Source organism: Podarcis muralis, chromosome 6, assembly GCF_964188315.1.
Source record: "Podarcis muralis chromosome 6, rPodMur119.hap1.1, whole genome shotgun sequence".
NCBI lineage: Eukaryota > Metazoa > Chordata > Lepidosauria > Squamata > Lacertidae > Podarcis > Podarcis muralis.
Window position 1 is genome coordinate 27051775 of NC_135660.1, and position 15569 is coordinate 27067343.

At 41.2% G+C, this 15569-nt stretch overlaps 1 protein-coding gene across 1 annotated transcript; it reads right to left on the reverse strand.

The window, feature by feature from the left end:
- Positions 1-4134: 4134 nt before the first annotated feature.
- On the reverse strand, positions 4135-15041 carry DIPK2A (divergent protein kinase domain 2A). Its single transcript, XM_028731222.2, has 3 exons — positions 14127-15041; positions 5683-5986; positions 4135-5185 (listed from the first exon to the last, which is right to left on the reverse strand). The coding sequence occupies exons 1-3, from the start codon at positions 14778-14780 to the stop codon at positions 4854-4856; spliced, it is 1290 nt and encodes a 429-aa protein (XP_028587055.1). The 5' UTR covers positions 14781-15041; the 3' UTR covers positions 4135-4853.
- Positions 15042-15569: the final 528 nt, after the last annotated feature.

Genomic DNA, 15569 nt, shown 5'->3' on the forward strand with positions numbered 1-15569 from the left:
TTTTATTTTACAAAGATGCCAAAAAAAATAATGATGTGATTTTTCTATTGACTTGCTTAACATCCAGGACAAAGCGCCACATTTTGGAAATTCCCCCCAGACATCAATTCTGCCTTTGAAATCCTGGTAATGTCCAGAGAAATCCAGACGTTCCAAACCCCAATTTTCTAATTTAAGTTGGCAAGATTTTAAAACTCAAGAATGAAAGTTGCCCTGATCCAGATGGGAGATTTAACCCTTTTATTCTAAATAATATTCCTTACCAAATTAACCCTCCTTCAAAATATGCTTCTTGTAGCAAGTAGCAGCTTTAGGAGCAATTTTCAGCAGGGACATGGTACAGATAAAATATTTTAACCCACAGTGCCTGGTTTGATGCAGGCATGGGTGTTTTTTTGTTTTTGGGTTTGTTTGTTTTTTAAGAATGAGGTCTAAACATGCTATTAACATGTCAGGCCAAAATATATGACCCATAGCTGGGCTGTGTCCTAAAATAATGAGTAGTCACACCAAAGCATGTCCACCATTTTCTATCCTTAAAAAATAGACAAATTTGAGGGAGGGGGGGGAGATTAAGAAGTGGACCCCATATTCTAAGGGCTTGGCTTAAAGGCAAACTGTGAGCCCAAGAAGATAGAATATTATTTCCATAGTCCTTCCAGAATAAAGAATCCAAAGTACGTCTGCCAGTTGGCCTCTAGCTCATTACGGTACTTCGTAGACTTCAGTGCTGGTGCAAAAAAAGGCAGGCATTGTTAGAGAACTCTCTGGTTTTCCCAACAACTTTTGTTTTCAAAATACTTGTACAGTACTATGCTAAAATGTTCCTTGCACAATGCCAGTTCTCAACCCACATCTAATTATGGTTTTGGCTTTGATGCATTTTTGTGGGTGTGTAGAGAATGAGACATAAGTAAAAGGTTAGGTCATGTAAAGCAATGATCAGAGTCTGCCTTGATGTTAAGAACATGTTTCTCTTTAAGGTGACTATTCTACAACTGCCATTCATCCTGAATATAGCATGCAGAGGAGTCAAACTCCTATAATTGATTTCAATCAGCATTGTTCTATGAGACTGAGCAGCTGCAGGGGGTAGCAAACCTTTTGCCAAAAAATGAAGTGAGAAATAGCTAGAAAAAGCAATAGCTAGTTTCAAGACCATCAGACAGACCATTAGCTAATAAGCATTTGGCAAATTAGTTAGCTTATGACTTCTGGGACACTTCAACATGTGGTCTAGAGTAGCATATCAAAACTTCTTGCATGCTTTCCACCTAAAACCAAATATAGAAAATTGTAAAGAGTTTGGCTTAACTTTTTTTCCACTTTCTGAAGCCACAAATACTAGGGCAATTTCAAAACTGAGCTCAAAATCACACACTCAATTGGCAGGATGTATCTGGCCATCTTGACTACATCCAAAAGATATATATTTTCTAACTCAGTAAAACACTGACCCCACTTCAATGGATCAAGACAAATTTGTCCTAACTGAAACACTAATAGAACATCGACAAAAGGCAAACAAGTATTTTGGACATTCTTTTGCATTATATATATTATGTGTATATTATGAACAGGTGTGAATTATCTCTCAAGGAATAAGGATTTTTGAGAAATTGTCAAAATAGCCATCTTCTGCTTAGGCAATCCTCCAGTTCCTTGCAATTCTCAGTTATACTGAATCCATACAAATAGAAGCAGCCATAGAGAAATATTTTGTGAAACAGAATTAGTCCTATCTATGATCAATAGATGCAGTACCACCATAATACTGAGGTCCCTGCCCCCCCCCCCCAGTGTTGCCCCATCCTAACTAAAGTTATTCAAATTAATAAGATTAATATTCAACCTACAAATAATAAAAAGAGCAGCCCATTCAACTATCCCATGTCCTAAAGTGGCCAGAGTCTTATGCCAATGGAAGCTTGCAACCTTCTCATAGGCATTTTGTTGGCCACTGAACAACCTGCTGGATTAGATGGGCCCTATCCAGCAACTCAGCTCATGTGTTCTTCAACCCCCCAAAGGAGCAAACAGGCAACAGCCCTTATGCCTTCCCTAAAACTAGTAGTAATCAGTGACATACTGCCTCAGAATATAGGGGCTTCATTTACCCATCAGGGGCCAATAGCTGCAGACAAAGCTGTGGTATCAAAAAAGTGTGTTCGTTTAAACATGGTCAAGAAAATTTTCTTAAAGTACTTTTTTATTAATAGTCAAGAGAAGTTGTAAAAACAACCTTAGTATAAAGGCACAGGAGACAGTTTTGATAATCAAATTAAACAGTAACTTACAGTACAAAAGACAATTTTTATGCACATACAAACCCCAAACATCTCATTCAAAAAATATTTCACCATTATTCGTGGGTAATGACTAAAAATATAAATTGTCCTTGTACAATAAATACTTGATAGGTGCAAATTGAAGGAAACTTATTGCTTTCCACATAGGTGTTTTCCCTGTAGACTGAGAATTGTGGACTCCTTTTGTCACTGGAATCCTGCTTCAAGAGCACATTTTCCAAGGGGGAACCATGGACTCCAACCCCAACCTCACAAGGAACATTTGGCAGTCGAACTGCCTCAATAGCTGGCAGTGGTTTGTTTTTTGTGTGTGTGTTGTTTAAAGCCTACAGCAATCATCCATCTCATTCATCAGAAATTGTGGGTATTAAATTAATATTGAGATTAAAAGGCTTTTCATGGCAGGCTAGTGTTTAGTCTCACATTTAGGTTTTCCTCGCAAATTGAATCAAAATAAAGCCAACATAAATGCTATGTGACTACAGGCAAAAGAATCCAGGAAAAAAACCAGCCAAAATTATGCTTTCTGAATTAAATGGGATAAAAACACAATTAAATTGAAATCATTTCTGTAGGACTCGAACATGCCTAATGTGCTATGGGGTTGTGCCATAATATCAAAGGTGAAAGGGGATCCCACAGCAAGAAGAATTATTCCAGCAGGGAACAGCCCAAGAACAAACTGGAATAAATTTACATTATAGAAACACAATATGAAAATGAGCAGCTGTATGTTAGGACTACGCGCACCAAATAAAAATGACATTTGAAAAAATCATTTCAAACTTTCTGGGGTAATCAGCATGCTTTCACAGTTTTGAAACAGAATGGTTTTGTCATCCCTTTTCTACTGCTTTGCTCCATCTGTCCAGATGAATTTCTCAACACCAAACTGATAGTTCTCAGAATGTGGAAACCCCTCTTATTCCACCCCAGTCAATGCAGTCATAAAGAAAAGCACTCTCAATGGTGCTTCTTGCTCCTGAGGTCTGCTCTAAGAACACCAGAAGCAGAGATTTCAGTGTTGAAGCACTTCCACTATGGAACTGTCTGTCAATTTTAGACACTTGCTTAAGACCTTTTTGTCCACATGCTTTTTCTTAAGTGTACCCCCCTTTGTTTTTTGTAGTTTTTAGTGTATATTGAATTTTGTATTGTATATTGAATTTTGTATTGTACACCGCTTCTGTAATCTTTTGTTAAAGCGGTATATAAATCTGCTTAGCAAATATAAAACAAAAACTGTAGCTAGTCAGTCACTTCCTATAACCAGAAGCTTTTGAATTTCATCACTCCAATCATGAGAACCTCTGCAATTGCTACCATGTGCAAAGAAAAGGAAAACAAGCTTTAAAAGAGGCAGGGGGATGGGAATTAATTTTAGCAGTGATCCAATTTCTCATTCAGGTTCCAATCTGTGGGAGCAATTTCAGGTGTACGGTAACCATTACAAGACTGAACTGAAAGACTTAATGCAATGCAAGGCCTCTACAGTAAACATGAGTACTATTAAATAGCCAACCCTACGGTTGAAAGTTCCGTAAACATCATCACATTGCAAATTCAGCAGAACTGTGAATAATGCAGAACAAATGCTAGCCTGCTAGGCATTTTCTCATTCACATGTGGAGTTTCCTAAGCTCTTAACTAGTAGCAAAGTTTCTCCTAAAGAATGATCTACAAACCCACTGAAATCTAAGTCAATGGATTAGTGTCACTACAGTACAGATTTAGGTGACTAGAGACGCACAACCATTTTCTTTGGCTTATGATTTACTATACTAGCAAAATGGTATTTTGTCTTCATTTTAACTAGTTGTACTGCTTTACTCCAAACTTCCAACTATCTTCATTAGTTCTCAGATCATGATTCCCTGCTGAATAATTATTTTCACCTAATGGAATAAAGATGGAATTTTACAGTTAATCTTGTGAAACATTACCCGCAGTAGAATTACAAAGAATTCAAATGTAATGGTTATGTCCACGCAATATTTAAGACTGCTTTTATAAGCATATCCTTAATAAGGCATACAAACAGTAAGAAACAGTGGAAAGAACTCAGCATTAGAATAAGCAGAGGAATCCTGTACTCAAATAGTGCACAGTATTCAAACAAAGACCTACTAGTTTTAGAACTATGAGAGAGACCTAGGGCTTATCAGTATGTATGCAAATACCAGTTTAGTAAGTTGTATGCATGGGAGGGGCAGAGAGAAAGAGAGAGAGAGAGAGAGACAATGACATCAGAAATAAAAGCCTTTAAAACAGGCAAATATAACTTGACTTTCCAAGTTATGTCATCAGTTTCACAAAATTGTGGAACTATCTCAGATTTAAGTCCTATGGATGAGAGTCACTTAAGCTGTCAATCTTGTCATCTGACCCAGTCAAAAGTAGCTCAGGTTGCAGTGGGATATGTAACCTTGCCTGTTTATACAGAGCATTCCCCATATACCAGTAACAAGTTTTTCTTTGATGTCCATAACTTATTTTTTTTCCATGTGCCTTTTCCCCAGGATCAAAGTTTCTGGCCACTATGAACTACCTCACATTATTACTTAGTCGTCCAAGGTATTCGCGTAATTCTTTTGCAGCTAGGAATCGACCATATCGCTTCTTTGGGTTGGCACACTCATCCAGCAAGGCCTCAAGTCGACCATCTTTGGCAATTTCAGCTGGAGGATCGTGAAGGAGACCTCCAGAAGTGCCACGCCAGGTGGCATGTCTTGATAAAAGGTTCTGGCAAATAGCATAGTAGTTGTGGTCCACAGTGACACGAGTGCACAAAATCTCCTTTGAGAAAGAAAGACAAGCTTCCTTATCACAGTCATCAAACTTGCTTTCATACCAAACATCCCAGTTTTCAGGTTTATCTGTGAAATGCATAAAAAGAACAAACAGTAAGAAGCCCAGAAAGCAAAGAATTTCCTGATTCTAAAGCCTGAATATGAAAATCTACCCCAAGTTCTTTTATACCCTAATAGTCTGTCTGAAGGCAATTTACAGAAATAGTGTACTATTTACCACTAACATGAAATAAAGCTTGCACATGAAATATTGGCTGTTTATTGTGAAAGTGACCACCAGCTACAGGGATTAAAAATGTATTAAATAAACTTGTCAGAAGCTTTTTGTCCTGTACAGAATGAAACAAAACTCAAGCTCAGGTTTGTTCAGTGCGCCCATGTAGTAACGGATTTGTTTGTTTCAACATGTTCAAATATGAGCTGCTACAATTGTTATTAAATAATTAACTGCTGCATTAGCTGAACTGATAAATTATAAAGCATTTTTAAAAACCGACATCTTAAACTATTCATATGCAAAACAAGAACCAACAGTCTTGGGGGTGAAAAAGAAACCAACTTACTTTGCTTGATTAACCTTTTATCTGCCACCAAAACATTTTCAGCATCCACAATGATGACCTTCCCATCTCTAGGGCCTACTGCGAAGTTGTCAAAGCTGACATCAAGGAGGTAGAGTGCAAATTCAAAGTCATTATTTGTCAGCTGCTCAGCTATTTCCATTAACTGCCATGCCAGGTCCACTCGTTTTTCCCATGAAGCACTGAAGTAGCTCCAGAGTTCTTCTCCCACATAGTTTACAGCCACCATTCTTCCACATGCTCCTAAATACTTTGCAAATGGCCAGCCCTCATCAGAAGGAAAACTCTGCAAAGGGAAATGCATTTCATTAATATTAACCACAAATACGTTTGCAGCTTAAAAATATGTGAGGTTTAGAAGCATTTAGCTATCTGAGATGGCAGTGGTGTTCACTGCCTGTAAGGAATTATTCATTGATTCCCCAAACACTGGGGTGGGGTGGGTTGGAGAACACACAGTGGTCTGGTTTTCACCCAGTGCTAAAGAACAGGCAGAGTGTAATCTTGCATATCTATAAATTCTGCACCAATCCAGCAAAATAACACATTTGTTTCAAACAGGCCTGGGATTTGGTGAGCTGCTGGCACACACTGATGTTGTCACTATGTATTTGTTTTCACTTTGCATATGATGCATCTTCTTTTGGTCCTTCAATTTGTCTAGGAGACCTGCATGAAAATGCCATATTAGTAAAGCAATTAGATGAACATACCAAACACCCACACTTGCTCTCCAATCTCTATAGGTTTTTTCCCCACTGTGTCCCAGAGGTTCTGTACTAGTTTACTTGAAAACAAAACTCCATGAGAACAGTTGGTGATCAGGGATGATGGAGTTGAAGTTCTGCAACATCTGGAGGGATGTAAGTTAGTTAACCCTGGGTGGCGCTGTGGGTTAAACCACAGAGCCTAGGACTTGCCAATCAGAAGGTCGGCGGTTCGAATCCCTGCGACGGGGTGAGCTCCCATTGCTCAGTTCCTGCTCCTGCCAACCTAGCAGTTTGAAAGCATGTCAAAGTGCAAGTAGATAAACCGCTCCAGTGGGAAGGTAAACGGCGTTTCCATGCACTGCTCTGGTTCGCCAGAAGCGGCTTAGTCATGCTGGCCACATGACCCGGAAGCTGTACGCCAGGTCCCTCGGCCAATGAAGCAAGATGAGCGCCGCAACCCCAGAGTCAGCCACGACTGGACCTAATGGTCAGGGGTCCCTTTACCTTTAACCTATTAAAGGGCTCCCCCACCATTGCCCTCTCACATCAAGAGCTCTGTTCTTCAGATGTTTGCAAAAAGTCCCCAGATGCTTGGTGCTGTGTCTCATTTTTTGTATGTCCCAGAGGTCTAGCAAAGAAACCAAGTACCTCTATTATTCAGGTGTGATCAATAGGCATCCAGCATGCCTGGATGGCATGCTTCCTGCTCCCTTTACTGCTTTCAAATTATAATTCCAAATTATTGCTGCTTTCAAATTATAATTCCAAATTATTCCAAATTATTCCCACAAAGCTACCTGTGTTCTGTACAAAAGTGCTGTACAATTGTTCTAGAACAGAAAGTGAATATAAAGCATACCAGGTGTTAGCATACCATTATGTGCATTCAGCCACCTGGCAGGTCTAACATCTACTTTACTTGACCAGATGTAGAAGTGTGGTAGATTCGCTGTACTACTTAGCAAGCCATTGCAGACTTCCAATTTGCTAAGTCAATGCTGATCACAGTTGATTGCCACTTGCCAAATACTGGTATTATTCACAGACAATGTACCATATTCAGGCATTACCATAGCACACTAATATTAATACAAGCATATTGTCATTGCATTACCTGCTATATATATATTTGACGAAAGATCCAAACAACTAGATGCACACTACAGCTGCTCTGTTAACTCAGAAACAACCATATTTAAAATTACTCATCAGTAGCACAAGCAAGCACATGTACGTTTCACATTGTTCTTCTGTTTATTGTATTAAATAGCAGCAGTAAGCTAAATATCATGCATACTCAGCACTAGGGACATCTCCTTAATTGTAAGTGCAACAAATCCCAGGAACAAATTGAGATGCCAAAGAACAGCTTGGCAGTTTGGCTCTGGGAGCTCTGGGTGAACCACCCAGGAATTTCCTGGGTTTTGAATCAGTGCCGAGTTTATATAGCCACATACTTTTGTAATACAGCGAAATGAGCATTGTCATTCTTTGCATGGCCACAGAGGCCTAATCTTTTTTGCTCAGTTCAGCCAGGTGGCAAGAACAACTAACAAGCATGGGGCTTTAACATGTGTTGAGCAGAGGAAAACTACAATCCACCTTAAATGGAAAACTCTCTTGGAAGAAGTCTGCATCTGCATAGAGCTCATAGCTCACGGCTCACATTAATAACAGTTCTGATGACATTTAGCTTTTATCTGTTGCGTTTGAAGGATTCCTGAAGGCAAGTAAGGTTTAAAAAATGGGTTTGCCAACTAAACAAGCAAGCATATAGCTGGGACGTACAGATGGGGAAGAAGGCAAGAAGCAATTGCAGCAGGTAATTCCATGGTTTGCATAATCACACAATTCTGCTGCAACTAGGCATTCTGAAAACAGAGAGGAAGGGTGTCACATGGTATAGGCAACCTTTTAAATTAGCTTACAAAAGTTACTAGCCTACATTTTTTTACTAGACTGATAAGATTGTTTTTATATCCAAAGAAATTAATGCCATGTTCAGATCAGCCTGTTGACATCAACTTCCGTAAATATGGCACAAGTAATGCATTATTATGGGCATCCTAGCAGCAGGGAGTAGTAACCAAATTCAAGCTCTAAGTCTAAGAGGCAGCGTACTGCATTTCACAAGGATCATCCAGCAAATCATCTGCATGACCTCATAACTCCAGTGTGATGCCAACTGCCTGGACAAGCAGGGTGCTGTTGTATGCTGCTCAGGAGATTGGGCTTCACTCTTCTCTGGCTTCTTTCTTCAGTGCTCAGATTGAGCGAGCAAAAGTTTTAGCTTACTTCCTAGGTAGTAAATAAAATATATGATTGCATTTATATCAATTTGTTAGCATATGCTTCTGTTTAGGATATACCTATATTACAAAGATTATTTTTAAAAAAAGTTATATTAGTTGTTTGATTAATTTGTTAATTTAAATCAGGGATGCAGAAATGGATGTAGCCATAGAATCATATTGACAGCTGAGCACGGCTGCCTAGCTGTCAATCATTTGACATCGCGTGATTCACAGTTAAAGTACAGTCTTACCTTGGTTCTCGAACAGAATCCATTCCGGAAGTCTATTCGACTTCCGAAAATGTTCAAAAACCAAGGCGCGGCTTCCGATTGGCTGCAGGAGCTTCCTGCACTCAATCAGAAGATGTGGAAGCCGCATCAGACATTTGGCTTCCAAAAAACATTCACAAACCAGAACATTCACTTCCGAGTTTGCGGCATTCGGGAGCAAAAACGTTCGACTCACAAGAAGTTTGAGAACCAAGGCACAACTGTAATGGGAGCAGGCAAAAGTTTATCTCCAATCTCAGTGCTGGTCTTCCCTTATTTCCAAACCTAGCATTTAATGTTTCCTTTAGAGATAACAGATATCTATGCCTGACACTGTATGATTGATGGGTGGGTGTGGCTTGCCCAAAATGACCTTTGTGGCCAAATTCAAAGACCTGGCAGGTCCTAATTAGGCCCACAGGCATAAAGCTCTAAAACTGCTGATTCAAATCAACCTACCCTGCTTGACTAGTTGTACACTTGCTCAATACTAAAGTTGACCTGACCTTAAAACAAGCATCCTTGTAGAACACACTTTGCAGTGTTACAATCTTGAAATTAAGTTCTACAGCAGCACTGGTATCTGATGAAATCAGCATCATAGTTATTTATTACTCACTATTATGAAAGAGACAGCTACGCTTGCAGAATCAGGTGTAAAAACTGCAAGCCCATATCTAGTGATATCTAGAAACACCTCATATTTATAATATGAAAAATCAGGAACAAGAGTATTATAAATAATAAAAATAACAAGCCAATACACTTGGTCAAAGGAAAGGAACTTAAAATTAAAAATGTACTCCAAGGCACTTGTAGCAGTAATGCTATTTAAATTTATTTGGGGAATTTAAATCTCAGTCGAAACACCTACATTGTCTTGCTAGACAACCAAATTCACGGTTCTCAAGCAAGAAATCATAATTACTTTTCCACTGTGACAGGACACGATCTTATGAAGAATGACTGCAGAGAACAAGGAAAAAATACAGCAAATTGAAGGACAAACTTTTTTCATAGAAAACCTGTACAATTTTAAGCAAATACTTACAATCCTATATAGTAGCAGAACTGTGTTTTTATGTCAGTTTTGGATTCCTAGCTATAATAGGTCACAGAATATTTATTACAGATCCTTGTTGCAGATGCTTGTGAGTCATTGATCATTTAGATTGGAATACCCAGCAAATTCCTCACTTAAACTGTCGTGTCCACCCCCGTAGCAGGCTGTTTTCACCCACAGAAGTACATACTGTTGAATAATATAAATATGAAATGTATTTAGGTACACAGATTAGTAAAATTAAGTAGAGCACTGAGCTTCTATCTCAACACTTAGGGATACAGATGAGACACGCTGTTGAAAGATGTTTCTGTAATAAAGCTTTTCCTCTGGCCTTGACAATCTCTTCAAATGTAGGTCAAGCTTAAATAATCTCAAAACTAGCTAAAATAAAGGCTGTCTGTTGTGGCAATGTGCATTTCATAAGTACTGCCACTTTACAAGTAATCCATACTCCAAATAGGCTTCAAACTAAGCTTCCAATCTCTGATAAAAAGTCTTATAATCCAAGAATCACTACAGTTTAGTGGATTATTCGAGACACATTTCCCATTATAAAATCAAAGATCAGCCTTCTATTTAGCACCCAGTCATGCATCATTTAGTCTGATCACAATATCTAACATGTGAATCACATTCACCTTGCTCCTTAATCATCACCATTCTCTTATATTAATCCAGGGTTATCAAGATTTTTACCTTAGCTTTTTATCAGTGCCAGTTACATTATTTAAACAATACATACTACTAAGTATCTGTCGAACAGAAAGTCTTTGACATTAGCTAGCTCTTGTAATGCAAACAGTGCCAACTTACACACCTATTAAAAGTATGTTTATCTGACAAGCAATGGGTCTTTAAATGAACTACACTATGAATTTTAGCAGGATTTCAGCAGATCAGAAGTGAACCCTGGAAATATTTGAAAGCGACTAGACTTTTTTGCAGTGGTGGTTGGAAGAGAACTATGAGCTACAACAACTGCTGAGTCATAATTTGGATATTAATTAAATGAATGTCGTAACTGATATTGCACATAATTGGTGACAGAATAGAAAACTTGTTCTTAAAATCCACCCACGAAAAGGGCTAATGGAAGAACTACTACTTATGTATATTGGGCTGCAAACCTACATGTTTACCTGAAACAATTCCACTGAAGTCAATGAGACTTATACATGCATAGGATTGTACTGCTAGTATTATAATTGGCACCTAGTGACCAATGCACATTAGTTGAAATTTGAGAATCACGGAATTGTTGAGTTGAAAGGAACCATGAGAGTCAACTAGTCAACCCCCCTGCAATGCAGGAATATTTTGCCCAACATGGGTCTCATACGCCTTTTAAAGTAGCAAGCCGCCTTTTAAAGTAGCAAGCAATGATTAAATGAAACTTTTACTCATGGACTTTGGAGAGCTTGAGCTAACTGAGAGATTTCACTAAATTATATAATTTAGTCACTGACATATGACATTACTAAATCAATTATGGGCTGGTTGCCTAATATCCAATATGTGTACATCTTCTAACTCACGTTTAACCTCCTTACAAACCAGAGTTGTGCTACAGAAAGAGAATTACATTTTCAAAAGGGAAGACTCACAGTGAATTTCCACCAAATAAAGTTCAGACTCAGGAAGTGATTATATCTTAGTCTAGGTATCTTACAGAGCTGTTTACAAATTGTAGAGCACTTTGTACATCAAGCACTTTGTAACCAATAATTATATTCACACCAACTGTAGCATGATCTATGTTGTTCTGTTTTATATGCAGTGTTTTATTAGTTTCTCAGCAAAATATATTCTAAGTGGTGCAGCACATTTTTATACCATTCTGTTTAGTGAAGGACATGCCACTCTTCTTTAAACTGTATTTATATTAAACATTCTCTTCACCTACAAACATGCTTTATCAATTTATTATCCATGAACAGAAGCCATGTGAAATTCTAACAGAGAAAAAGCATAGACAACCCACTTTTCATAGAAAGCTGCAACTGAAGCCATAATAGTCAAAACCTTCATGTCAGTTATCTTTGGGGGGAAACTGTCTAGATTTCAAGTTAATAGCCATCCTTTAAGAAACTTTAAAGACATAACCAGCTGGTACATACCAAGTCACTAAACAGTTCAAGAGAGCACCAGCTGTTCCAATAGTCTATTTGATACTTCTTTGACAACCATTCTAGTTTGTGGACGCAACTCAACTGTTTGTGGACGCAACTCAACTGTTCCTTTAGCATATTTATTGATATTTGCCAACAGGGCTGGGAAATATTTGTTTTTTGTTTTTTTTTAGCAAAGATAAGAGCAGTTGTAATTCAAGGTTACTTATTTTATGCAAACATTACATTGCTCATGGAAGGCACTTAGAAGATTCTTGAGGAAGGCACCTGTATTTATAATGAAACATCATACCAATATTTGGGCTTAAGATAACCTGTTCAGCTGAAATATGCCTTCATGAAAAAATTATACCATTAACATGTGAGCTGGTGTAGAGATGGCATAAATATATTAATATGTCCCAGATTGTTAGGCTACAATGCCAGGTCCAAGTTTCTTTTACTGTTGACTATTAAATAAAAACATACTTTTTCTTAACCAAGCCAGTCCAAGTTTTAATATGGCACTGTCCTCATAACATTGTTCTGATAGATATCTAGAGCAAATCTGAAATAATCAAACTGGTCAAAAATGATCAACAGATTTTTACGTTTAATGGTCTAACAAACATTAATGCTAGGTTAAAATTACTGAAAACAGTGAGTGTTGTTGACTTTCATTACAGTGCCAACAAGTCTTCATTCTGACAAACAGCAATTTCAATGACTAAATGAAAGAAAATTCACCAAAAGGTGGAAGACCTTTTTAAAAATTAAAGAAACAAGATAGAGATACTCGCTTGCCACTATCACAATGAGACAAAGTAAAAACAGAGATTGATACAAAAGTTACTAAATAAATCAGCAAAAGAACAGAATAATGTAAAATGTAGCACCATATGTACTTTATGAATAAAGGCACCCCTACTTTTATTGTTGAATTTTTAAATATAGGTTAACCTACAATGGGGAAAGAGGTAACAATTTTACTATTCCTCTAACAGCACCCGAAGAAGGCAATAAGCAGCTGTTGTGTATGCTCAGTTCCTAAAATTAATTTTAAAAGACAACACTGAACTCATCTCATATGCATGATTAGTTTTTGAGTTAAGTCCCAATGATTTCAGTGACACTTATTCTGAAACGTTAAAACTTATTCCACTGCAGCTTTGGGCTTTACTTTGGTTGTATATGTTTTCAGGGAAAGTCCTGACTAGTTTTTGCAGACAACTGAGGACCCCAGCTGTTAGTGCATGGGTGTTTGCTTTCCTCTGTTCTCATGGCTACTGGCAGTCCTGGAAAAGGGCTTAAGGAGCTACACACTACACAGCCCAATCCACAACAGAGCTCAACTGTCCAACTTCAGCTGATTTTGTATGGCTGATTGTACAGGAATGCAAATCTATTTTGTATCTATTTGCTTAGGCTACACGGAGGAAATTTGAAAACAGCAACATCTGAAAGCAATTTTTTTAAATAAATAAACGTACAAATTCTATTGTAAGTCCTTCACACTTACAAGCCTTCCTGCATGTCAGCTAATGCTCTAAAATCATACAATGAAGAAAGAGTGTTCACTGGGAGACAGTATCCGCAGCTTTAAAACCAACAAAGACCCCTGTGGCATCTTAACGAGTCTGCTGAAGCTTGGGACACAATACACGTGTCGGTCTCCTAAATGTACTTATAGGACTTTGTTAAAACATCTCTTTCTGCGCAAGTGCTTCAGAAAGGATTCACACACACATTTTTAGGAGCAGCGCACAGGGAGGAAGTGGTCTCCATCTCTAGAGATCGTGGGATTGACCCAATGCTGGACTAGATCGACCGTGGCCTGATCCAGAAAAAGGAGGTTCGCACGCGAACCCTAAGCAGGCACAGTGCCGGCGATCTAGTGCACAGCGCTCCGTGCGATCCCGCTTATACGGCGGGGCCACGCGGTCTAGCGAGGATGGGGAGGGGAGGCGTCGCCTTCTTACCTGCAGCACGAGGGGCTCCGGGTTGAAGGCGAGCGTGATGAGGAGCTGCATCCGCTCCGAGTCCTTGAGGTTGCGGAGCAGGAAGCTGCCCGAGTCCTTGGTCTCGGCGTAGCGGCGGACGAGGCGGTCGAGGAGGCGCTGCGAGGGGCAGTGCACCAGGTCCGACCAGCCCTCCACGACGTCGGGGGTGAGGAGGCGCACGTCGCCGTTGATGCTGGCGAACTCGGTGGCGTGCAGGGCCTGGAGCAAGTCGCAGCGTCCCCTGCCGGTGGCGCGCCGGCAGATCTTGGCGTCGATGTCGGCCAGCTCGCGCGCGGAGCCCAGGCGCTTGAGGACGACGCGGCGGCTGCCCTCGCGGGGCTCCCCGTAGCGCGCGAAGTAGACGTTCTTGACGTTGAGGAAGTCGAGCAGGCGCAGGCGGCCCCAGCTCTCCAGGCGCAGCTGCCCGTTGAGGAACTTGCGGCACCAGCTGGTGCCCCAGCAGGCCGGGCACTTGTTCAGCTGCAGGAAGCGCCGCTCGGCCAGCTCGTTGCGCTGCAGCGAGGCCAGCAGCGAAGGCGAGTTGAGGGCCAGCGCCGCCGCCAGCACGCCCAGCACCGCCAGCTTCACGTAGCGGTAGAGGCGCCCCAACTTCAGCGACACCAGACGGAGCATCGTCCGTCAGCGCCGCCGGCGACCGACCCACTGGCCGGCCGGCCCCACCAGCCGGCGGGGCAAACCCCCCTCGCGGCGGCCGCCGCCGCCTCCCCCGCCCCCCGCGCGCTCCGTTGCTCCTCGCGCTGCGGCTCCGGCACCAATAAACTCTCCGGCGCGAGGCTCGCCCGATAAAAGGGAGCCAAGTTACCGAGGGGAGGGAGGTAAAGGGGCGGCGCCGCAGCCGCCGCGAGCCTGCCGGACAGGGCCGCCCCGCCCCCCTCCAGGGGGGAGGAGCTACAACAATAAGCGCCGCCGCCGCCGCCGCCAACACTGTTGTTCGCGGCGCGCGCCTGCCAAGAGAGGCGCGTGATTGGGAAGGTGGCGGTGGTGCGCTCTCGCGGTCCTATTTACCACAAAACGCACCTGGGGAGAGGGAGAGGGCCGCCGCGGGCGCACAGCCGGCCAGGCCGGTTCGGTGACAAGAAAGTATTGTTGGGAGTGAGGCGGAGCCAAGCGAGCCGGGAGGCATTTTTTTTTATTTTTTGAGGGGGATGGTGGAGAAGGGAGAAAGAGGGCGGGGCCTGGGAAGCGCGAGCGCGCGAACAACACGGAATGAAAAATGGATTGGTTCTATCTCCGTTCCCCACCCCCACCCCTCCTACTCGCCCCTCCCCCGCCTCCCTCCGAGAAAGGCTATATAAGCTCCCGCCGCCGGCCGGAGTGCCTGTTACTGATTTGTGAGGGAGAGGGGGGGTTTTAACCCGGGAGACGCCGCTGGTCCGCCATGTTGTCTTTATTGTAGTGAGG

Coding starts and splice junctions, on each gene's coding strand:
- DIPK2A (XM_028731222.2), bottom strand. CDS start 14,780: ATGCTCCGTCTGGTGTCGCTGAAGTTGGGGCGCCTCTACCGCTACGTG. Junction 5,987..14,126: donor CGGAGCCCCTCGTGCTGCAG/GTAAGAAGGCGA, acceptor TTCCCTTTGCAG/AGTTTTCCTTCTGATGAGGG. Junction 5,186..5,682: donor TAAAAGGTTAATCAAGCAAA/GTAAGTTGGTTT, acceptor TGCATTTCACAG/ATAAACCTGAAAACTGGGAT.